This window comes from Mchenga conophoros, linkage group LG18 (assembly GCF_057382185.1).
Source record: "Mchenga conophoros isolate Kocher_MC1m ecotype Shallow Benthic linkage group LG18, M_conophoros_male_GT1.1, whole genome shotgun sequence".
Taxonomy (NCBI): domain Eukaryota; kingdom Metazoa; phylum Chordata; class Actinopteri; order Cichliformes; family Cichlidae; genus Mchenga; species Mchenga conophoros.
In genome coordinates, this window is record NC_140543.1 from 34,161,201 (window position 1) to 34,186,715 (window position 25,515).

At 41.3% G+C, this 25,515-nt stretch overlaps 1 protein-coding gene across 6 annotated transcripts in view; it reads right to left on the reverse strand.

Moving 5' to 3' along the window:
- Nucleotides 1–25,515, reverse strand: part of LOC146554243 (solute carrier family 12 member 7-like) — a 44,447-nt gene that overhangs the window by 12,651 nt on the left and 6,281 nt on the right. For 4 of the 6 annotated variants that reach the window (XM_085253310.1, XM_085253312.1, XM_085253309.1 and 1 more), the window contains exons 2-13: nucleotides 16,051–16,142; nucleotides 14,099–14,224; nucleotides 10,067–10,213; nucleotides 8,683–8,737; nucleotides 7,713–7,843; nucleotides 7,497–7,609; nucleotides 7,307–7,411; nucleotides 4,878–5,065; nucleotides 4,611–4,775; nucleotides 4,382–4,480; nucleotides 3,366–3,423; nucleotides 3,081–3,255 (exon numbers count right to left, since the gene is read on the reverse strand). In XM_085253310.1, coding sequence (XP_085109436.1) covers nucleotides 3,081–3,255; nucleotides 3,366–3,423; nucleotides 4,382–4,480; nucleotides 4,611–4,775; nucleotides 4,878–5,065; nucleotides 7,307–7,411; nucleotides 7,497–7,609; nucleotides 7,713–7,843; nucleotides 8,683–8,737; nucleotides 10,067–10,213; nucleotides 14,099–14,224; nucleotides 16,051–16,142 — 1,454 coding nt within the window. Of the gene's footprint in view, nucleotides 1–3,080; nucleotides 3,256–3,365; nucleotides 3,424–4,381; nucleotides 4,481–4,610; nucleotides 4,776–4,877; nucleotides 5,066–7,306; nucleotides 7,412–7,496; nucleotides 7,610–7,712; nucleotides 7,844–8,682; nucleotides 8,738–10,066; nucleotides 10,214–11,095; nucleotides 11,226–14,098; nucleotides 14,225–14,510; nucleotides 16,021–16,050; nucleotides 16,143–25,515 lie in introns of those variants that run through there. The other 2 variants (XM_085253313.1, XM_085253315.1) reach the window with 2 other exon arrangements.

Genomic DNA, 25,515 nt, shown 5'->3' on the forward strand with positions numbered 1-25,515 from the left:
CACGCCTTTCTAACGCGTATGTCCCCCCCTCGGCCAACGCGGATGCAGCCTGTGACTCTCTCCACTCTGTGGTCAGCAGACTGCAAACACAATCACCGAGAGCCCTTCTCATAATATCAGGGGACTTCAATCATGCCTCACTGGACTCCACACTGCCCACCTTCACCCAGTATGTGACCTGCCCAACCAGAGTCAATAAAACACTGGACTTACTGTATGCCAATGCAGAAGAGGCATACAGTTCATCACCTCTCCCTCCCCTGGGCAGATCTGATCACAACCTGGTGCACCTTGTCCCTGTGTATGAGCCCTTAGTGCGCAGGGAGCCACCAGCCACCCGCACAGTACAGAGATGGTCAGAGGAGAGCGAGGAGGCTCTTAAGGATTGTTTTGAGTCGACTGTGTGGGGGGTGATTTGTGATGACCACGGTGAGGACATCGACAGCCTTACTACATGCATTACTGACTATATAAACTTCTGTGTGGATAACACTGTACCTACCAGGACTGTACGGTGTTTCTCCAACAACAAACCTTGGATTACCCCAGAAATTAAAACCGTCCTCAAGCAGAAGAGGAGGGCCTTCAAATCCAAAGACAAAGAGGAGTTGAAAAGGGTGCAGAGAGAGCTGAGGGGACTGATAAGGAATGGGAAGGACAGCTACAGGCAGAAGATGGAGAACCAGCTTCAACAAAACAACGTTGGTGAAGTCTGGAGAGGTCTCAGAACCATCTCGGGCCACAAACAGCAGAACTCTCTGCCTGGGAGGGATGTGAGGTGGGCAAATGAACTGAATCATTTCTTCAACAGATTTGATTCAACCATGAGACAGTCTACAACATCGGCTGCAGACTCACCCACCCCCACTGCTGCTGTTCCACCTCTGACACTTCACACCTCCTCTATTCACCCTGCTCACTCCCCCCCACCCCCAACAACAGCATCCAATACACACTCAACACAAGGCTCCAGCCTGTCTCTCTCAACCACCCAGGTTAGGAGAGAACTGAGGAGGATTAATGGCAAGAAGGCAGCGGGTCCAGATGGCATCAGCTCGAGGGTCGTCAGGTCCTGCGCGGACCAACTGTGTGGGGTGATGGAGCACCTCTTCAACCTGAGCCTGAGGTTGGGAAGAGTCCCACAGCTCTGGAAAACCTCCTGTGTTGTACCAGTGCCAAAGACTTCACGCCCCAAGGACCTCAACAGCTACAGGCCGGTGGCTCTGACATCCCACCTGATGAAGACCCTGGAGCGGTTGGTCCTGGCTCAGCTTCGGCGCCTAATAAGCTCATCACTGGACCCACTTCAGTTTGCCTACCAGCCTGGCATTGGAGCGGATGATGCCGTCATTCACCTCCTACATCGTTCCCTCGCTCACCTGGAGACCGCTGGAAGCACTGTGAGAATCATGTTCTTTGATTTCTCCAGTGCCTTCAACACCATTCTTCCCTCGGTTCTAAAGGACAAGCTGGTGAACTCTGGAGTGGACCATCACCTCACTACATGGATCCTGGACTACCTCACCGACCGACCACAGTATGTGAGGACTCAGGGCTGTGTGTCGGACAGGGTCGTCTGCAGTACGGGGGCCCCACAGGGAACGGTTCTGGCTCCGTTCCTCTTCACCATCTACACTGCAGACTTCTCCCACAATTCCACCCAGTGCTTCCTGCAGAAGTTCTCTGATGACTCTGCAATAGTCGGCCTCATCACTGATGGGGACGACAAGGAGTACAGAGGACTGACTCAAGACTTTGTGGACTGGTGCCAGCTGAACTACCTCCAGATCAACGCCAGTAAAACCAAGGAGCTGGTGGTAGACTTCCGCAGGCACAAGCATTCTCCACTGCAACCACTGAACATCCAAGGTATGGACATTGAGGCTGTGGACAGCTACAGGTACCTTGGTGTTCATCTGAACAATAGACTGGACTGGACTCATAACTCAGACGCCCTCTACAGGAAAGGGCAGAGCAGGCTGTACCTGCTGCGGAGACTCAGGTCGTTTGGAGTGGAGGGCCCACTCCTGAAGACCTTCTATGACTCTGTGGTGGCTTCTGCTATCTTTTATGGTGTGGTCTGCTGGGGCGGCAGCATCTCTGCTGGGGACAGGAAGAGACTGAACAGGGTGATCCGAAGGGCCAGCTCTGTTCTAGGATGCCCTCTGGACCCAGTGGAGGTGGTGAGTGACAGGAGAACGGCGGCTTAGCTGTCATCCCTGTTGGACAACGTCTCCCACCCCATGCAGCAGACTGTGACAGCACTGAGCAGCTCCTTCAGTGGGAGACTGCGGCACCCACGGTGTGGGACGGAGAGATTTCGCAGGTCTTTCCTCCCCACTGCTGTCAGACTCCATAATAAAGACTTTAACTGATCAAGCACACACATCCATACATATGCAATAATACTAAGTGCAATAATCCTTTCTGTCATCGTTGTATTTTTACTCAGTTGTATATAGTATTTGTATTTGTATTCTATTTTTATCTTATTGTATATAGTATTTTATTTTATTCTATTCTGTACAGCTGTGTACTGTATTTATTCTTATTGTATTCTAATTTTTGCCTCATAACTTTTGCACTGTCCACTTCCTGCTGTGACAAAACAAATTTCCCACGTGTGGGACTAATAAAGGTTATCTTATCTTATCTTATCTTAACTCCTGTGTGAGAATTTGCAGCTTTTCTCTCATTTATTAGGTTAGAAACTGAAAAAACATTTTGAGAAAAACATAAAATGAAACAGATTAAATACACAACCCAAACATGCTTCCTTAAAACTCTGGGAAGCTGCGACGGGTATAATGTAACCAGTCCTTTAACAATTTATGAATGAAACAATCAGTTCAGAAGACTTTGTGAAAAAGAAGGAAATCTTTTAAACAATCATTTAAAAATGAGAAAGTAGACCAAACATTTTTACAGTACACATTCATAAGTTATGACTACCTCTGCCGTTGGCTTTTAAACGGTAAAAAAGCACAATAATGAAGCACGAAAGGAAGCTGCGTGTGCACTTTCAAGATAAAAATGAAAAAGGAATAGGTGTTTTTCAAAAGAGGTGATCTTCCACTAACCTGTAAGAAAGGAATGATGCCGTCGCGAGCAATGGCCTGCAACAGCCGGGGGGCACCTGTAAGGCTTTGCAGTCCCGCCCCGCAGCAGGAAAAAAATGAGCCAATCACAATCACCCACGGTGATGGCCAGGCCAGAATGCTGATGACAGGTTTCGTCTTTACTGAGAAACCAAACCTGAAGCATACATACGCTTTATTAAACAGCAATCGCAATGATAAAAATGCATTATGAGACGTTCTGAAAAAACAAAGCACCTGCTTTTCCAAACATTTAAACATTCTTACTTGTCTCTCAGGACCACTCCTTCAATACAGGCTCCAAACAAGACCACAAAGGAGATATCTGACCAGGAAGTTAAGATGAAAACACTGGGACAATTTACATCAACAGCCTGTGACAATATCAATCTGCTGCTCTTCACCCACAGCTGGTGCATAAATATCACCTCATTTAGAAGCAGCGTGAATCTGGGAATCATCAACATTTTCTTCCCTCAATTCGTTTAATATTAGTAATGATAATAAGAAGACAAAGAACGCCCTGAATTGCGTAAGCCGTTAAGACAACTAATGGAAACAAATAAGTAATTATAAAGTCAACAAAAAGTGCTTACAGAATAAAACAGAGAACAACGTGGAAACAAAAGAAATCTAAAAAACAGTAAATATATGAAAATAATGAATAATAATGAAAGTAAGAGATGTTTGGATCCTCGCTGGATGTCAAACCTTTCTCAACTTTTTAGTCAAAGTAATAAGTCATAGTGCATGACCCATTACATCTCAGTTATCATCACACCTGAGGAAACCGGGCTTTCTGCCTTTCTCCTCAGACACTAGTGTTTCAGTTTCTTCAGCTGCTCTTGTAACGTAGTAACAGTGTCACCTCCGTCTCCACTGCACCTCGAGATAAATAGGTTCCCTAATGCTGACCAACAGGGATTATTAGTGGAAACAGTGGATTTACTTTAAACGACTTCTTAATCTCAGCTAAAAATGAGACCAAGAAGACAAGAAGTGGTGTCCCCCCAAACCAAACCTCAAGCGTGCCTTTACACTTGAACACTCGTGTGAACAAGCAATTAACCCTTAGGAACACCAAGAGAGTCTTGCACTGCCACACCTGATGTCCAACTTTCCCTCACTGGTCTTTCAGGTCTGGGAGGATCAAGAACCACAAGACTCCAGAAGGGCCTTTTCTGGATTTGCTCCTTGGGGAACCAGCAGCAGTGAAAGAGTTTCTGGGTGTTCCTGCAGCAGTTCCACAGACACAATCGACACATTCAGGATCTCGAGGATACAGATGAAGGATGTGGTGAGAATAGCCAGTATGGTTCCTATTGGGATGGATCTCTGGGCGTCTCTGAGATCACCTGACCTGTTAGAACCAGCCATTATACCTGAAACGCAACACAAACTTTACTCATGTAAACGCATTAAAACTATAATTCCTCACGCTCAAGTCCCTTGAAACGTTTATCCTAAATGATTTCTCATCTTTGTATAATGTGACCACAATAAATCATCTACCTGTGACAGAGGGGAAGTATATTCCCACCAGCAGAGTGAAGTAGGTGGCCCAATCGTTGAAGACGTAGTTCTTAAGTTTGTCGTTGTTGGCCTCGGCTGGTACAGAAGACAGGTTTTTCCTCTCTATCACCATGTTGTCTGGGCCATAATTGCCCCACAAGTTGTCTAAAGGAAAGACAAGCACAGGCTGCATGATCAGAATTTACTGCAGAAAAAAAAGACTGACAGGAGGAACTCTCAGTGGATTTTTGCTTGACGGTGACGCACCGTTGATGACTTCCCCCAGGACTCCCGGTGTGGCCTGGATCTCGGTCAGGTTGTTTAAGGCGAAGTACTCGTCACAGGTTGCGTTGAGATATGGACTGTCACAAAAAAGGTTCCAGAGCTCCACATCTGTTTTTGCGCACTTTTCAAACATTTCATTCTTCAGAGTGCGGTTCCCCAACAGACAGACACTAGAGGAGAAAAATGAGATCAAGCATTTCATAAATTGTTGCAGACACAGCCCCCCCTCCTCACGCACGACAAACGTGTGTCTACTTATTATTTCTTATTGTCAGATTAGATTCATCCATGTGCATGTGACGAGGGCGACAATCTAAAATCCACCCATCCATCGTCTTCCGCTGGGTCGCGGGGGCAGCAGCCTAAGCAGAGACGCCCAGCCTCTACCGGCTGAGAACCGTGATCTCAGATTTGGAGGTGCTGATTCACACTAGGCTGCGAACTGCTCCAAAGCAAACTGGAGGCCATCACCTGATGAAGCCAACAGAACCACATCATCCGCGAAAAGCAGAGATGAAATTCTGAGACCACCACTTGGCTGTGCCTAGAAATTCTGTCCATAAAAATTATGAACAGAATCGGTGACAAAGGGCTGCCCTGGCGGAGCCCATCACCCACCGGGAACAAGTCCGACTTATTGCCGGCTACGCGGACCAAGCTCTTGCCACAGTTGTATAAGGATCAATGGGCCAAACACCCCATAATCCTGGAGAACCCCCCACAGGACGTCCCGAGGGACACGGTCTAAATCTGTGGAACAGGTGCTGGCTTTACAGATACATATTGGTGTCAGAATTTGAAGATGTTCAGTGCAGTACTGAGTAAAGGACACCAGAAGTAACGGTGCCAAGGTATTCAAGATCCCTTCCAACTTTACACTTTGTTACAGTCGCAGTCTCTTGGATGTCTTATGTAAATTTCAAATGCCCATGCTAATACATACGATCTTTTTTTAATAGTAGTTTCAAGCTTTATTGTCATGTACAGATAAACAGTGTAGCCACATTTATCCATAATGACATTCTTTGGCTCGTGCTCCTCAGCTTTACATGAGCATATAGAGAGTGCAGTTATATTGAGAAGAAAACAACAGAAAATAGCAGTGATAGTAATAAAATAATAATAACAATAACATCAATAAAAGGAGAGAAAAAAGTATTAAATATTAGAGAATTTAGTTGGTATTTACATTTAAGACATTTAGTATCTAACAAAAAGCAAAGAAAACCAGCTGAAAGAGACTAGAAACTACAATTCTACTTTTGTGCAAGTTAAACAGATCTCATACAGTTACTCTAAGACGTTATTTTAAGGTTTTCCTAAAACTCCCTGAAGTCTCCAGTTTCTCCCATATTGGCTTCTTTTCATTGGCTCCCAGTTAAATCTAGAATTACATTTAAAATCCTTCTGCTCTCTTACGAGGTCTTGAATAATCAGGCACCGTCTTATCTTAAAGACGTCATAGTACCATATCAACCCAACAGTGCACTTTGTTCTCAGACTGCAGGTTTACATGTGGTATTTAAAAATAGAGTGGGACGCTGAGCCTTCAGCTTTCAGGCCCCTCTTCTGTGGAACCAGTTCCCAGTTTGGATTCAGGAGACAGACACTATCTCTAACGTAAAGATTAGATTCAAACGTTTCTTTTTGATACTGCTTGAGTTAGGGCTGGATCACTTGACACTGAATCCTCCAGTTATTAGTTTTCACTCCAATTTTCACACTCATACTTTCATTGTGTATTTATACACCACTCTACACTTAATTAGTCTGGCTCTCTTGTACTTCCTAACCTCGCCCCCAGCTGATCATTGCAGATGGCCCCGCCCCTCCCTGAGCCTGGCTCTGCCAGAGGTTTCTTCCTGTTAAAAGGGAATTTTTCCTTCCCACTATTGCCAAAACGCTTTCTCACAGGGTCATCTGATTTCAGGTTCTACCTTATTAAAATAAATATAAAGCATGTACTGAATTGAATCTCCACTCTTCAAAAGCTGTATATCACTGCAGCATTTCCCTCCCCCCACATATGAACTGTACAGTGTGCAGAAAGACAGAAGCTGTTTTTCATATTTTCCCTTCTATTTACCAGATGAAGACAAATCATATCAGAAAATAAAATACACATTTTAAAAGACTATCTGACCGAATGACTCTAAAAGGTGTTTCAAGTTTCTTGCAGCTTCACACACTCACGTATACACTTACCCAAGTACTTAAAACAAACTTTGCAGTGGTTGCAAACTAACAAACAAACTAATCCAGTTCCTTATCTTAAAAAAAGGATAAATCAGCTGTAGTACAATAAACTGCTTAAAATGTATCTGTAAGCACTGACAGTACGTGATTTTCACTGTCAGAGAAAACATGCCAGCACTTCATAAAAAGCGGTTGCTCAGTTATTAGTCGCTCACCTAAAGTTTGAGGGTTTGATGGCCGTCTTGATGGCTCCTGCGTAAGTGGCCATGATAGACAGAACCACACAGGACAGAAACACCAGAGCCAGCTTGTTCACATACCTGCAGACAGAAGGAGAGGGGCAAATGTGAGCCTGTGTGGTGTGTTCTTCTGTTTGTGTGTGTCAGATGGTGAATGGAAACTTACTTCACCCCTACAAACACAACCAGTGCCATCAGGAGCAGGCAGCAGGTGCCATAGATTCGCATGTCGTTGGCCGTTGTTTCTTTGACCACTTTTTCAGGTGGAATGATGTAGAGCTGGTAGATGGCAAAGAGAAAAATCAGATCGATCGAGGGATTAATGTGCAATCAGAAGGGCACTGACATGGCTGCCTCCTTGTAGGACATAGAGTTTACAAACCAAAAGAATCTCTATGGTTCCAAGAATGTACAAGGATCCAGCGAAGGTGGTTCCCAGGTACAAACAAAGTCCCACAGCACCTCCAAACTCTGGACCCAAGGATCTGGAGATCATGTAATACGAGCCACCGGCTGTCAGGAAGTGATCACAAAAATACATTTTACTAGTTTCATGTCTACACATACACAAATGTAAAAAAATAAATAATGCCAATAAAGTTTCCGGTGACAAACTGATAGTTGCCTGTTCCTGTGCTCGTAGACCAGTTTGGGCATAAAACTGTTTCAGAATGTTTTCTTTTAGCTCACAGGGATTACTTGCATAACACTGACCTCGCTGTTTGAAAATGTTGCCCATATTTGATATAAACATTGATTATTTTACCAGCATCTACATAACATAAAATAACGTAAAATAAGGACAATTGGTCCCCTTTAAAATTGGGCTCTGTCCATTTGCAGCTTTTGTGCATTGCATTAGATTTCATATATTAGCTACTGAGAATATTCTACTGAGATTTAAAAATCCAATATTCCAACATATCGAACTATGTTTTCCCTTTCAGACACAAAACATAACAGACAAGGGCCAAATATGCTTATGTTATTTACTCGTTTGTGTTCTGCTAAATGTATAAACTGTAAGTATGTATCAAGCGCTTGTTGTGTTTGTGGTATTACAAAGAAGTGTGTTGCCAACAGGGATGATGCAGAGTGTCCAATCAATCAGCAAATAGCAGATATCGGCTGATAACACTGGCATGCCAAACAATTGGTTGTGCTCTACACAGTGTGCAGAATTAGCTTGCTCTCACACAATGATGAAGTTTAAAAAACATTTTGGATGCTGTGCAAATCATAGCTCAATTCAAACTCTGTATAATCTCACTCACAATTGCAGCTATTTTTGCAGACTGCATGTGCATACATCTCTTGTACCGTAAAAGCAAATCAAATAATTCATTATGTACCTGGGACAACTCCATTTGTTGCAATGGCACTCATTGATATAGCTGTGAGCAATGTCTGCATGAAAAAAGCAAAAGAAAACAGGACAGATGATCACCAGTGGATGGTTTGTAAAAGCAACATAAAAGAAAGAAAGATAAATGAAAATAACTTTGACCAGCTTGTGTTTGTCAAGTTTGTTAAGTTGTCAAGGTGCAAGCATCATGCTCAGATAATAGTGCTTTGAATTGCAGCTGAGCGGAAGTACAATGTGTCAATAAAATACAAAGTACAGTAAGTGCCTGAAAACAGTCACTGAAGCCTCTGATTAGAATTAGGAGTGCAATAATGTGAAACATGCAGCATGCAGAGTACTAAATACTCTGCATGCTGCATGTTGTTTTGTGCAATATGCCAGTGGAAAAAACATTCCAGCATTTTGTTTCCACTCCATCAAACACAAAGTTGCCTAAATTTAGCAGAATCAGTGAAAGCACCAGTGTCAAACCGAGTGTGACTGAGGGCCAGGCTGAAAATCAGAAACACTGAAGTACAGTCATATATCGTTAGCTTCATAGCATAAGTGCCTAAGTCATTTGACTAAGTCAATGACTTAGGCACTTATGCTATGAAGCTAACGATATTTGTGCATTTTGTATTTATTGTACTTAGTCAAGAAAAATAAGCTTGATTGTCTCACTCTGCAATGTTTGAGTTTTACTCAAACACTGTTGGAAAATTCATTTCATTCACCATACAGTCAAGCTCTGTGCAGTGAAACTGGTTACAAATAGCAACAAATAAAATACAAAAACGCAAATAAACTTTGTAGTTTCTGCAGAGATGAAATGGCGAGAGTCTCTGTTTCCAGGAGATTTGTTCTAGAAGGTTTCTCCAAGGTTTTACTGAATGAGCCCTTCTGTTAGGATGCTGCCCCACTAACGGGGAGGAACCTTAAGTGTCAAACACAGACACAAGAAAAATGAGACCACTGGCATCATCACCTCTATTGCCCGTCATCTCTTTGGTGTGGAGCATACGAGCGTGTCAGGGTGAGTCTAAAATGTAAAGGAGTTGTAGTTTGCAGATTGTTCGCATCACATCACATGAGTGCTGAGCATTCAAGTTCAAACTTTGAAACAGGCACTTCTCTGTCTGGCCATCTGGAGCTACTGACGTATGTGCTGCGGTTGTAAATAAGGTTTTCTGCTCGTTTTGGGGACTCGGACAAAGACATTAATGCTCATCACACCATAAATTCAGAGGAGCTGTGATTGGCGTGACGTAAATCTCACACTCAATCGCAGCTACATCACTGATGGCTGGCCAAGAGGGACAGTTTGTTTAGCACTGCCACATTTTGAGACTCATTAAGCAGCTCGTCATCTGAAGCTGTCAATTACTCACGCAGATGCAGCACATGGAGACAATGGCGAAAGATCCGAGAATTCCTGCTGTGCCGACAATCCAGGTGAGGCGCAGAAAGAGAATCACCCCCAGAATGTTCTGCATGCAGGGCAGGTAGACCCCAATGAATGTTCCCATATGGGGGACCTGCCGACAGACAAACAGACATGCACAAAGGTGAGAGTGAATCTTGAATTATGCCTCATTGCACTGTTACTGAGGAGATGAACATGAGAGTAGGCTGCAATGTGGGGAAATCCAACACGTGTCCCTCCTCACAGCCACACCAAGCCACTTAAAAAACGTCTTGTCATTCAAAGTGTTAAATTACAAAGCACATCCTGCACTTAACATTACTGTATGTTTACAGTGCGTCGGCATGTTATCATCTGTTTAAGATGCATCAAACTCAATGCCACTTACTTCTAGTTAAATCTAAAAATAATCTCTTGCGTTTTCAAAGACTCTACAGTCAGATGTTTTCTGGTGGTTGTCCTCTTAATGCCCATCAGATCATGAGCAGCCAGCCCAGGGTTAGTGTCAGGTTTTCTTTTAGCCACGTGCCGTTTCACAAAATGAAAAAGTAAGGGAACAACTAAATCATACATCCTTGATTGGCGAAAAATCAAGTTACTGACTACACTGTATGACAAAGGTCAGCGGAAACCGGAATCATCAACACAAAATATTACATTATTCACTTTTATTTTAATTACATGCGTATAAAACATGTCGATAGGTTAAACAGTTTTACTGAAGAGAATAAGGCTAAAAAAATCTGTATTTTCGAGATAACCTTGTGCTTAACACAACTTGCAGAAAATGAAAACAATTAGATGGAAAATATGAAAAATTTAATCACACTGAAGCTGTCATTTACCGACTAACATCAAAGCTCATTAAAAACACCAGCAGGGTCACATAACTTGAACGATTTAAGTGCAGTATAGCATTAGCAATGCGGATTACAATAGCCAAGCACATGCATACTGCACACGCACGCCTCCACAAACACCAAAGAGTACGTACCATTTTCCGACATGCAAACATTTTGTCCTGTGCTTTCTCCATTGCACTCAGCTGTTTGTCAAAATGCTGCAAAGTGCCTGCTGTGGATTTCCAAACCTCCCACATCTTCTCCTTTCTGTTACACTGCCTCGCTCTCCTGCCTGTTTTCTCCCCTTCACTGAGCCGTTTAAGTTAAAGGTCCAGATCCTCTGCAGAGCTCTCAGCTCTCATTCAGGGGGCGGGTTTTAGTCAAACATCATCAATGCTTCCACATAGAGCAACAGACCAAGGTCCCACTGTCTCGTCAATGACTAATGTTGTTTTTGACTTTAGCAAAAGCACAAAAGGGACAGAAATTGTTGCAATGAAAGCGCCTTCTCAGTTAAAAGCCCGTTTTCTGCAGCATGTACAACTTTTGCCACAAAGCAGCAGTTTTGAAACATATTTTATTGTGTGTTTGTCTGCTTTCTTTTTTAAACCTGTGGACCTGTGGTCAAAGGCTAGCTGTTCCTCTGTGTATCCGGTTAATAAGCCACTCTAACAGACTATTGGCAGTAGCTTGACAGTTATCAAAGTCACCCACCCAGGTAACAGCTGTACAGATGTTTTACCAGGAAAAATGTTGTCGTTTTTCTCTTCAGTTTGAGTCGAAGAAAATTGGTCTCCCTGATCACATTTCCATACCAGGCAGTTTATTTAAGCACAAAGGAGATGAAATCAATCTTATGACCTAATGAAGGTGGTTGTTAACATCCCTCATCTAAGTCCTGATAAAAAGATACAACTGTTAATGTGCTGTATGTCTGGTTGTGTTGAACCGGCTGTCTGCACTGTATTTGTAAAATCCCCAGCTCGATCACATGAAGCTCAAGGGATTAAAGATGGATAGATTTAAAACAAAAAAATCTGAACATTTAATCTTTTCTGCCTCAAACTCTTCTGTTTTCTCTCTTTGTCGCACCATTTGACCTATTTTCACTTGCTCTTGGCTCAGTTTTTGGCAACATTTTTAAAGCAACTGAAAGATTTCCAGAGTGTGAGACCTTGAGGAGGATTATGGTAAGACATTCAGACTAACGGTTCACAGAATGAGTTTCCACCTCCGGTTGATGAGGGCCTAATCTGTGAACAAAGTGAAAAAATATCATTGCAGTCCATCGTCGTCACTGTGCACAGTGCAGAAGAAGGAACAAGCCTTTGGGCTCCTATTGTTCATGCTTGTGTTGCTGTCAGTCCTTTAGCTTAACTTATGTTGAAGACAACAGAAATCAAACAAACTAGTGCATCTCAAAAAAATCTTATTATGAAAAATGTTCTTTTTTTAAATTTTATTTAACTCAATAAGGTAAAATAAAAGTAAATGTTAAAGGGTGGGGTTTATAACTCATGCAAATCAAAGAAAACCGTCATTTGGACTAAAGCCCCATTCAAACAGCTTAAAGATGTACGTCTTGGTCCAGTTCTGTACATGTAACCATGGTCGGGGAAAGACTGATGACTCAGAACTCTTTCAGATGACGATCACCAACAGCGCCCACGAGGATAAACCACATAAGGTCATTGCTGAAAAGGTTGGCTGTTTGCAGGGTGCAGTAATAAAGTATATTAATGGAAAGCTGACCGGGAGAGAAAAGTGTGGTACAAGAAGGTGCATAAGTAACAGCCATGACTGCAGCGCTGATGTCGATTATGATGTTTGACGTCATGTTCGGTTCAAGAGAACTTTACAAGCGACGGTCTGACACTGGTTGCATCAAGATCATGCACCGACGTCTTCAGGAAGGGAGCTACTACTGTTTACTTAGCCTGGCAGGGCGAAGGACACTGTCTCAGCTGAACTCTGGACACACACGCACACAAACATATATACACATGCAGATGCGCAGCAGTCCAAAGTGCTCTTTTTGATGAATGTAAGTTTTGTATTTCTTTTTGAAATGAGGGTCCTAGTGTCTGGAGGAAGTGGAGAAAGCAGAGAATCCACTTTCCAACTTTATTAATTGCATTGCAATAACATCTACTGGTGTTTTTAACAATAGCTGTTTTTAAAAAATAGTGCACAGGTTAAAGGACAAAACAATAGGGCAGCAAGGCGTCGTTTGCATGCTCTCCCCATGCATTTGTGGCTTTTCTCTTCGTACTCTGTCTTCGTGCCACAGTTTAAAGACATGCAGTTAGTTTGGTTAGGTTAATTAGGGATTCTAAATTGCCTGTAGGTTTGAATGTGAGTGCAAATGGCAGTCTGTCTCTCTACATTAGGCCTGTGACAGATGGATGTCCTTTGACAGCTGGGATAGGCCAGGCCCCTCTGATCCTGAACCGGAGAAGTGCAAGAAAATGGTTGGATAAAAAGATAATTAAGGCTTTCATCTTGAAATAAACTTTAAAAGGCTGGTTTCAAAGCATGGAAACAAAATAAACTACATGTAAGGATTAAATATCTTTAATAAGGATGCAGTAACAGTAACTTAACTAACATAGAGTAACTTTACAGTCGGATACTTAAAATTGTGGGTCTGTGTCTGTATCCAAACACTTTCTAACTGCACTGTTTAGCATAAAACGTCTGGTCTCTATAGATAATTACTCCTTCACAACAACGTCTTGGGGTTATTTTTCATATTAACTCAACCCTTTGAACGTGAGGATCAAAATTAGGACGTTTACAGCTGCTGTGCTGCTAATTCAATTCAGTGAAGTGAATGAAACACGAAACCTCCTTTTTTGTTTGTGCTGCCTTTTATGTTTCATGTTATACTGAAACAGAATGTGCTTGTATATCGAAAAATAAAAACAGGATGGCAGATGAAAAAGATAAGCAGATATTCCAGACGAAAAGAAAGGCCTTCTTGTGTACAGATATAATCGGTGCTGAAGTTTTATTGCAGACGCTAAAAATCCCGCCAGAACAGATTTCAGGAGAAAGCACTCCGAGTGTTGAGGACTACACTAACGATTATGTTGGCGCAAAGCATGCATGCTTTCATTAAGAGTTCTGCTGGCTCAAAAACAGGAGTCACGTACCATGACTGCAGCCCTCCTGACTCCATCCTCGGCTTCCTCATGCTCACGAACACCCTGGGTTAGGTTGGTGTAATTAGCCAGTTTGTTGAGAAAAGATGAAACCATGGGCGTACTGTCCATTTCTTCCTGTAAACAGACAGAGAACATATAAAAATAAAGACCAATCCAGGCCTTTCAAGCATGACCAAGAAATATTTCCTATTGTATGTTCCTCAGACTCCCTTTATTGACTCCAAGATCTTTATTGTGTATGTATGTAGTAGAGATGGACCGATCCGATATTACGTATCGGTATCGGTCCGATACTGACCTAAATTACTGGATCGGATATCGGAGAAAAATAAAAAATGTAATCCAATCCATTAAATATCACGAAAGCACCTCACAAAACTTGCAACACGCCGTAACTCACCTCAGAACGTTAGCAGTCGGAGCAGTATGCCTCACGTGATAGAGCGGCTGTGGCATGCGGGACCTGTCGGTGGTCTGGATAGCATTTGGAGCTTCGCTAGCAACCTGGCATTTCATCTCCGACAAAGTTATCCCCGAGAGAAGTAAAGCAAGTGTGTAAGTCCATCTCTGAATGTTTGTAAAGCATTCCCACGTTAAGCTTAACGAGCGACTGTCTCTCGCTCTCCGGCTGCTACTTCAATCGTGAAACTGCTTAAATCAGCTGATCGGCTTTTCTGTCGCGAGTCTGTCTCTCGTTTGTTTTTGGTCCACTTTGCGCCAGAAAGAGGAAACCAGCGGCTGAACAACAGCAGCACGTTTAAGCTTGATAAGCTGTTGTTAGAATGTATTTAATATTACTTTCTACTCGAGGATCTTTTTCTACGCAGCTGACGCTGGTAACTGTGCAGGGGCGGATCTAGCAAAGTTTAGCCAGGGGGGCCGATAGGGCATGAACAGGGAAAAGGGGGCACAAAGACATACTTTTCTTTCTTATTCTCATTTAAAATGTCGAGCTTTTAATAAATAATTATCTGACACCCAAAGTTTTAATTTGATGTAAAATGAATAGAAGTCAATTACTGTACATAGTGACTATTAAGTCTAATATATATACCCTAGTAAGCTATAGTACTTTTTACTTTGGGAAGGTACCATCTGTGCAGTCTGCAATTTTGTTGAAGAAAGATGTTGAATCTATTTAATATTTCTTGAAAAATAATTGATTTCTGTGCATTTTTTTTCACACTGCATCAAATTAAGGTTGATTACGTCGATTAAGCATCATGAGGTGGCGCGTGAGGGGTGGTTCCCTATTTTTTATTTATTTAATTTTGTTGTTGCTGGGAGTTGGAACCCTATTAGTTAGGTTGCTTAATATTTACACTAAGTACTCTTTAAAATACCAGAATAGGGAGGATGGTGTAGGTCTAAGTTTATTAGATTGATCAGTATTGCTGAACTATGAAATATTTTTTTTGTATACAGGTATAACAGAATAGCTTTAGTGTAGTTGTTGTTTTAAACTTGAGTATGAACTTGCAGACTTGCAAAATGCAGCAAGATATTTTAAAAAACAGTTTTGTTGATTAAAAAACACTATATCGGATTCATATCGGTATCGGCAGATATCCAAATTTATGATATCGGTATCGGTATCGGACATAAAAAAGTGGTATCGTGCCATCTCTAGTATGTAGCACACTTTCCATGTATGAATGACAGTGAGTGAACAGACTTTAAGATAACTGAGACCATCTCAGATTGATTTTGTTTATGAGAGATTTGGGACAAACAGAAGCACTCAATGACCCCAGTCTGACTTTCTTCCTATTGCAAAGATTTAAAAATTGCAACCATCTGGTCACACAGTCCTGTCTGTTTTCTATTAATGTTACATAATAACAAAAACTATATCTTACATACCGTTTAAATCGTTAGCAGCATGTTTTGGACTATATGTATTAAAAACAGACAAATCATTCATTTTTAATTCATCTTACCTCAAACAAGGCCATATTCTTGCCTTCATAGTAGGTCTCTGTGTCCATGTCTGGGTTGATGAATGCAGAGGACTCCCTCCGGTTGTCATCTCCTTTTGAGGTAAAAAAGGAGAAAAAAAGAAAGAACCAATGAATAAACAGGCAAGAGGTTGACAGAATCATTAGATGTGTATTTCCATTTGGATTTAACTAATTGTCACTGCAGAATTAGCTTACTGACTGCCTCTTGTATGTTGATGTTATAACTTGTTGCTCTTAAACAAGGACAGAGTTGTAGAAGACTTCAGAAAGGTGCGAGTCTGCCTGGACCGAGTGTCATCAGTTCTTAGTGAAATTAATGGGTGTTAGTGGGAGGCTACTTGTCTCAGCATGGTAATCCCAGTGAGCAGCCAGCATCACCCATACTCATCCCCATGACTATTCCATGTTTTTTTTTTTATTGTTAGCACACAAATAAATGTGTCACGGCTGGTGTGATCCTACTGATGGATCTCTGTCAGTATTATGTTAGCAACATTACCAGAACCAATGATAGTCTGCAGTCCAAAGTCTCTCTAATAGTTAATGCAAATGACCTGCATAGATACTACTCTTACTGACCACGAAAGACTGATGACACATCAGGGGCAGTAACTGTGGTTTAATGTCGTCCCAAGGATTCTTAAGTATGGGTTTTGTTGGACCTGTACATCAAACTACTGGCCCAGAGCTGCAACCACTGCCTTTGTAAAAACAGCACAAGACTGCATTACATGGTCCAGGCTGTATTTGATATAGCTGTGCTCTGTGACAACTGTGTCCAGTACCATTTATAGAGAATCAGGGGTCAAAGGTTTGATCCCCTGGAGACAAATGAAGGCTTTGGCCACACTTTAGGCTTATAGTTTTGCTAACAGCTTTTGTACACCACTTAAAGACACAGTGGCTTAGATTAACATTATGACTGGCCTGTTCAGACTGGCTTCTTTTGCCCCTGGTTGTCATGCAGTGGTCTATGACTGTTAGATATGGCATATTATCACACTCACATCACAGTGTTGTAGGCTACACTGTCGCCTTGAAGAGCCCAGGGCCTTGCATGGATTTAGTGATTGTTGAAGATAAATTAATGAGGATGGTGTACCGTAGATGCACATGACATAGTGAAGATTGTAAGAAAATTTCGCATGTGGTATTGAGTGAGAAAGAATATTGGTATGAAAGCTGCTTTTTCAACATTCATGCAACAAAAATATAAAAATATACAGGGAGTGCAGAATTATTAGGCAAATGAGTATTTTGTCCACATCATCCTCTTCATGCATGTTGTCTTACTCCAAGCTGTATAGACTGGAAAGCCTACTACCAATTAAGCATATTAGGTGATGTGCATCTCTGTAATGAGAAGGGGTGTGGTCTAATGACATCAACACCCTATATCAGGTGTGCATAATTATTAGGCAACGTCCTTTCCTTTGGCAAAATGAGGCAAAAGGACTTGACAGGCTCAGAAAAGTCAAAAACAGTGAGATATCTTGCAGAGGGATGCAGCAGTCTCAAAATTGCAAAGCTTCCGAAGCGTGATCATCGAACAATCAAGCGTTTCATTCAAAATAGTCAACAGGGTCGCAAGAAGCGTGTGGAAAAACCAAGGCGCAAAATAACTGCCCATGAACTGAGAAAGGTCAAGCGTGCAGCTGCCAAGATGCCACTTGCCACCAGTTTGGCCATATTTCAGAGCTGCAACATCACTGGAGTGCCCAAAAGCACAAGGTGTGCAATACTCAGAGACATGGCCAAGGTAAGAAAGGCTGAAAGACAACCACCACTGAACAAGACACACAAGCTGAAACGTCAAGACTGGGCCAAGAAATATCTCAAGACTGGTTTTTCTAAGGTTTTATGGACTGATGAAATGAGAGTGAGTCTTGATGGGCCAGATGGATGGGCCCGTGGCTGGATTGGTAAAGGGCAGAGAGCTCCAGTCCGACTCAGACGCCAGCAAGGTGGAGGTGGAGTACTGGTTTGGGCTGGTATCATCAAAGATGAGCTTGTGGGGCCTTTTCGGGTTGAGGATGGAGTCAAGCTCAACTCCCAGTCCTACTGCCAGTTTCTGGAAGACACCTTCTTCAAGCAGTGGTACAGGAAGAAGTCTGCATCCTTCAAGAAAAACATGATTTTCATGCAGGACAATGCTCCATCACACGCGTCCAAGTACTCCACAGCGTGGCTGGCAAGAAAGGGTATAAAAGAAGAAAAACTAATGACATGGCCTCCTTGTTCACCTGATCTGAACCCCATTGAGAACCTGTGGTCCATCATCAAATGTGAGATTTACAAGGAGGGAAAACAGTACACCTCTCTGAACAGTGTCTGGGAGGCTGTGGTTGCTGCTGCACGCAATGTTGATGGTGAACAGATCAAAACACTGACAGAATCCATGGATGGCAGGCTTTTGAGTGTCCTTGCAAAGAAAGGTGGCTATATTGGTCGCTGATTTGTTTTTGTTTTGTTTTTGAATGTCAGAAATGTATATTTGTGAATGTGGAGATGTTATATTGGTTTCACTGGTAAAAATAAATATTTGAAATGGGTATATATTTGTTTTTGTTAAGTTGCCTAATAATTATGCACAGTAATAGTCACCTGCACACACAGATATCCCCCTAAAATAGCTAAAACTAAAAACAAACTAAAAACTACTTCCAAAAACATTCAGCTTTGATATTAATGAGTTTTTTGGGTTCATTGAGAACATGGTTGTTGTTCAATAATAAAATTATTCCTCAAAAATACAACTTGCCTAATAATTCTGCACTCCCTGTACAGCAAGCCTCTCTGGCTTTTAAAATAAGATTACAAAAGGGTTATGTACCGAGGGTTATAGAGTCGGGGCAACAGCTTTGCTCAGATTGCTTCTTCTAAGCTGGGACTACCCACTAAGAGGCAGGATATCATCGGAAAACAACAATGAGATAGTGATTATGTACTGTAAGCCTGCCACTAACAGCTGTTTAAATCCAATGGCGTATCGTAGGATGAGGTTGCTCATAAACACAGATCCAGAAAGACATTCCAGAAGCTCTTGATTGTCCCAACTGTTGTTAGGTGTTGTCCAAAGAGTGATGAATTGTGTGTGTAAGCATTCAAACAGTTTTAGTGACCAAACCAGAACAGAGGAAATGCCATGTTTGCTGCTGCACATAAGGTTGTTTGCTTTGGGTCATTAGTTGCTCCTTTTTCTTTTCAGCCTTTTTCTTTCTGCATCTTTTTTAATTATACATCCACCCTTCCACTCTCTTAACTCAAGGGTGGGGAACTCCAGGCCTCAAGAGCTGGTGCCCTGCAGGTTTTAGATCTCACCCTGGGTCAACACACCTGAATCAAGTGATTAGTCTATTACCAAGCCTCTGGAGAACTTCAAGACATGTTGAGGAGGTATTCTAGTCATTTAAATCAGCTGTGTTGGATCAAGGAAACATCTAAAACCTGCAGGACACAGGGCCTTGAGGCCTGGAGTTGGACAAATTCAGGCTGTAGACTATCCCAGCTGTCATAGAGCAAAATATCAGCATCATTTCCTAATCAGTCCATAAAACATCCAGACATGCAATTTTATAAAAAATCTTTTTGCATATACAAACTCTAGTCTGTTTTACTTGTAAATGTAGAGGTTTTTTCACTTTCACTCTTGCCCGTCTCTCAAATATGTGTTACTCTGTGGTATGTATGCGTGCTTATTCATGCCCTAAAGCTATCAAAACTATATCAGCAAACTCTAACTGTAATCATATTCACTAACCTTTGATTCAATGTTACTGATCATTAAAATTTAGTTTTTGCAAATCCTTGTGTCTGAATTAGGGTGGCTATAACTCTGGAGGTAGAGCAGATCATTTACTAATTGGACGGTTAGTGTTTCAATCCCAATTATCCTTGGGAAAGCTACTAACCCCAAGTCTCTGATGCATCCATTGGAGTGTGAACGTTAGATACGTAGAAAAAAGTGCTTGGGTGAATGAGGCAAGTTGTACAATGCTATGAGTCCTCAAGTGTAAGAATGTGCTATACTGTATAACAGGGGTGCCCAATCCCGGTCCTCGAGAGCTACCGTCCTGCAGCTTTTAGATGCATCCTTGTTCCCACACACCTGAATCAAATGAATGGCTTGTTATCAGGCCTTTGCCAAACATGATGGTATGCTGAAGAGGTAATCAAACCATTTGATTCAGGTGTGTGGGAACAAGGATGCATCTAAAAGCTGCAGGACGGTAGCTCTCGAGGACCGGGATTGGGCACCCCTGCTGTATAAGAACCAGCACATGTAAATTGGTTTTGAATATTGCAAAGTGAAATAGAGTTATCAAAAGAATATGAAGCTGTGACTTAATGTCTAAAATGCTTTTGTATTCTGCCAAAGAGATATCAAGTAAGGTTGAATTAGAGCCGGGCTATACTTTCATGTGATAGCAATTTGTTCCACAAGATGTCGTAGAGGTTGTGGCGGGCCAATGTAACCTCAGAAGTCATTAAAAACACAGTCATAGTAAAATGACATCCTGGGCAAATTCAAAGCTTCTTAATGGGATTAGATATATCAAAACTCCATATGTGAATACTTTTCAACAGAACCACTGGTGAAATAGCTGTTTCACCAGCGGTGCAAGTTTTAGATAAAAATGTGATGTGTGAAATCTAGAAAGATACACAAGCACACACACTACACTTCAAGGTCTATATAGAATCGACTATTTCTTAGCTGAATTACATGGTAAAATCCACCAAACATGATATAGTGTTGATCAACAGCACAAATGGGTTAGCTTGGAGTCCTATGTGTGTGTCACTGTCAAGTGTCCTTATGAGCTACTTTTTTCTCTTTCCCCTCACTACATAAGCAGTCGTGGCCGATGGCTGCCCTGCTAAAATTGAGTTTTTCCTCCAATGGTGTCCCAGGGCACCCCATCTATGAAACAAGCATTTGAAAGAGACTGCTGTACATAGCTGCATAAAGCAACGTTAATTTCAAGCCACATCTGTTGGTGTACAGTACCCAATTTTATATTATCTAAACCTCATGTGCCAGTGTTTAATTTTTCTAATAGTTTACTTAGGAAAACAAAGTCAGATTGCATTCATTTTCTGTATAGATCTTGTCAGAACTGTTTGATGGGGAACATGGTCTGTCATCATATAGTCATGTCAGACAATTTGCAAATCATCATATTATCAGGTAAAAATCAAAAGACTTCTAAAATGGGCTGAGTTCTAAATGTCCTCTGAAAGTTCGTTGAGTGAGCGTAAAGGACTCTGACAGTTTGATGCAGTAATCATGTTAACCAGCAGAGGTCTCCATTTCAATATGTACAAAATGCCACATAGACTTTGTCTATGTTCAATAAATGTTTAATCCATTTAAATTACTAAAACACACTAAAATCCATTTGGCACATGTAAGTTGTTATTAAGTGTCAGTTAATCTGATTTGATTTGATATACCTTTATTAGTCCCACAAGGGGAAATTTCATAAGGCTGCAAAAAATGATGTGTTTGCTAAGGTGACCATAAAAATATATATATAAAAATTTTTTTTGCAATCTAACATTTGGCACAAATATTTTTTTCTTTACGGAAACATATGTTACATGCATGTGTTGCTTAGCGTGGACAACTCACATGATTCTTGGGAAACAAGTACAAAACTCAAAACGAGACTTTTTTTTAAAATCATTTAAAAAAACAAAACAAACAAACAGGTATTATAAATGACATCTCGGAGCACACCTGCAGGACCAGCCCACCAGGTTATCTGTGGCATGTGATTTGAGAGCCCCTTGGTTAGAATGACAAGCAAACAAAAACACAAACCCATGCCCTGTGAACGCTCCCTGTACAATTTAGCTAGTAACAGTTTGACCCAAAATAGACATCCTTTAAACAGGAAACAGGGTGGCAGCTGCTTTTGGCAGTTCTCCAACCCCAAAGGGCTAACATATGGAAAACAGAGCTACACATGACGATTTATGTCCTTTGCGTTGGAGAAAGAAGAAGGACATGAGAACCACCTCGAAATGAAACAGACAAATGCTATGAAGACATTTAATGCTGAGTTTAGGAAATTTGCTGGACGAGGAGTATCTAAGGTGTAAAGAGCAACAGTGGATAAACCATGGGTGAAAATCTCCATTTCCAATTCACTGTAAACAAGGATGTTAAAACCAGTTTTGGCATGTAATTTTAATTCCCTTGTTAGGCAAATGTTTAAATACAATATTAAACTTCTTAAATAATAGTTTCAAGAATGTGTGACAGGATCAGCTGCAAAGGTTGGTACACCAACTCACCAGTTAGGTGGTCTGTGTGAATGTGATCAACCAATTTGCTTGGCATAGCTCTAAGGGAGGAAACTGTTCAGCTAACAAAGCCCTAGATTTATATTTAAATCTAGAGTCTGTAGATCCTGACTGTGGTATTCTTCTTTCCATCTAAGGTATCAGTCACATAAGCCTAGAAACCAGGCAGTGACCCAACCAGTTGGTGTATATTCCAACAATTGGTGAGTGGTTGCTCAAGGTTGCTGTCTGGGTGAAACTGCATGCAATGAAGGTGTGTACTAAATACCTCCTTGTGATTGCATTGGTTTCTAGTGGATTGCCGCTGTTGGCTGTAATTTGTATGGAAGATGCCAACTTGCCTGGAAACATTTCCTATAGATTCTCTGAGATGCAGGAAACTTGGAAAAAAAATGCAACGCAAACCTCACAACCTTACTTCACTTTATAATAAAAAGCGCCTTGAAGCAGCTGTTAATGTGATTTGTTGTGCTGTAAATAAAATAAAACTTAATTGAATTAAAAGTGAAATTTCTGCTTTACAGTAGCGATCAACACACTCCGGTTTGTCTACTGCTTGGCAAGTAGTTTGGGTGTGTCTCTAGGACAACATGACCGGTTATCATTTACTACTCCAGTCTTCTTCTCTGTATTCGTTTTCATAGAGATGCCCTGCTTTTTGAGTTTCATCAGTGAGGTTCATTCAGAAGCAAACAAATAATCTCAACATGTGTCAAAACTACGTGCTAAAACTTGACAAGGAAAAAGAGGGACAATATGAAACAGGACACTGTACACATGACACCGGATACTTCTTTGGAAAATGATGAGTTGTTTATACAGATTGCATCTTGTCTGTTCAGCACTATGCATAAATCGGTGCGTACGTGTGTGCTCGTCTGTCCGAATGCAGAGCAATCTGTGACTTTTGTCTTCTCCAGAAAGGACATATTGTAAGGAGTAAAGTTGTAGTAAAATGTTTTTACATTACATTATGAGTTGTTATAGGGTCACCACCCTAAAGGATCTGTTGGACCTTGATTCACAGATAACAGAGGGTCTACATTGTTTGGAAACCTTTTTATTTTCCCCTCATTAGCATCAGTAAGAGATACAGGTTTTCAGGGGAGGATTTCCTGTTCATCCCCCCCTGTGGGCTCCAAGCAATTTTAAATAATTTCCTTATCCTATATGTTGACATAATGTAATCTTAAAAGAGCAAAAGCACTGAAAATAAACCACTACCCCCAAAACACCCCCAAAGTCATTAAATGAGGTAAAAAAACAACAACAACAACAACAACAAATCACCCACACACACAAAAAGAATGAAGCTCACTCAAATAGAAAAATTAAATAGAATATAAAAATAAAGAATGAATAAATTAAAACTAAGTTTAATTATATGAAGAACAAAAACTATGTAAATGTGTAAAATTACTACTTTTATATCACGTCACTCTGTATTATATATACATATGCACACACCAGCACCTAGGGCTGTTCGATATAACGATATCTATCGGATATAAAAACGTCTGTCGTTTCATTTTACGCTGTCGTTTATTTCGTGGTGTTGCAAAATAAACTGTTTACGGCAATATTGTTTCATCGTTCTGATGGTCACTGTAGTGGCTATATTCATTTCCTAAAGTTAATATAACCACACTACTGACAGACAAGCCTTTGTTTTGTATGCGTTGTCGTTAGCAACAACGACGGTAAAACCACGGCGTGTCCGCTTGTTCCACATAAACCTTTCACAATAAAGCTCAAGATCCTGTTGAGACTTTTCAAAATAAACTGAATCATGTGAAAGAGCAGATTAATTACAGATGAGAAGTAAAAACGAGCCGCCAGGTGCTAAAAATAAACCTTAGACTCAAACGTTAGAACAGGCTTTTCCCCGCAGCACGCCGTGTAATAAATACTCACAAAGAAAACGGCGTCCGTTACAACTTATGTCTAGAAATGTATCGTTTCATGCATCGGTTAAAAAACTCGACTCCAGCTACACGACACACAGCTGGAAACACTTCACGCAAGTCGAGCTGCCCGAGATTCACAGAATTTACAGAAAATGTTACATTTTTGTGATTTATATCGTTATCGGACGATAGATGTCTTATATCGGGACATGAGATTTTGGTCATATCGCACAGCCCTACCAGCACCAATTTATTAAAACTATTCATTTTGCAAACACATATGACAACACCGTATATAAAGCTAAAGCTGAGTCTGTACAATTCTAAAAAGCTTGAAAGTCAATATTTGGTATCAGCCCCTTGAGTCTTCCACAGTTTTCCTGGTATTCTTTAAGTAGTCTTCAGGAATAATTCTCCAGGTTTCCTGAAAGATATTCCAAAGCTCTTCTTTGGATTTGTCTGCTTTTTGTTCAATTTTCTGGTCAGATGATCCCACACTGCTTTAATAACGTTGAGGTCTGGGCTCTGGGGAAGCCAATCCATGACTGATTCCATTGTGTGTTTTTCTATGCAGGTATGTTTTTACTGCATTGGAATCACTGTCATACTGAAACGTTGTCAGTTAGCGTTGGGCGAATATATCGACTATCGACGATAGGCTGAGCCTATTGTCGATCATTTTTACAAGGGCGATTTTTTGATTTACTTGGCCATGAGTAAGTTAATAATGATGGAATTAATAGAAGCAGTAAACAGAAAAAAAAAATGATAATAATAGCGCCGTTTTAACAGCACACTAGGGCTGAACGATATATCGCATTTGTGATAATATCGCGACATGATCAAGTGCAATTTTCTAACCGCAAAGGCTGCGATTATACTCTGGACATGTCCAAATTCATGGGCTGCATCCTCCTGAGGCCGCATTTGTAGACCGATTACGTCACAGCGACGCGCCGAAGGCTGTCCAAATTACTACCATATCCCAGAATTCATAGCGCGGCCCAGCCAAACTCCAGTTTCCAGCAATGGCGGCCGCTACTAAGTTTTAAAATTACTCATACTAATCTTTCTGGGTCACAAAATAAACTTTTAACATATTTTCAGGCGAGAAAGTAGTTGTGTAAACATCAAATATCTGCTCGGTTTATCAAGATATCCCATATTTGCAAAAGTGCTTCAATGTTTTCAGAGGCGTCTGCTACCCACCAGCTCGACAGCTAGC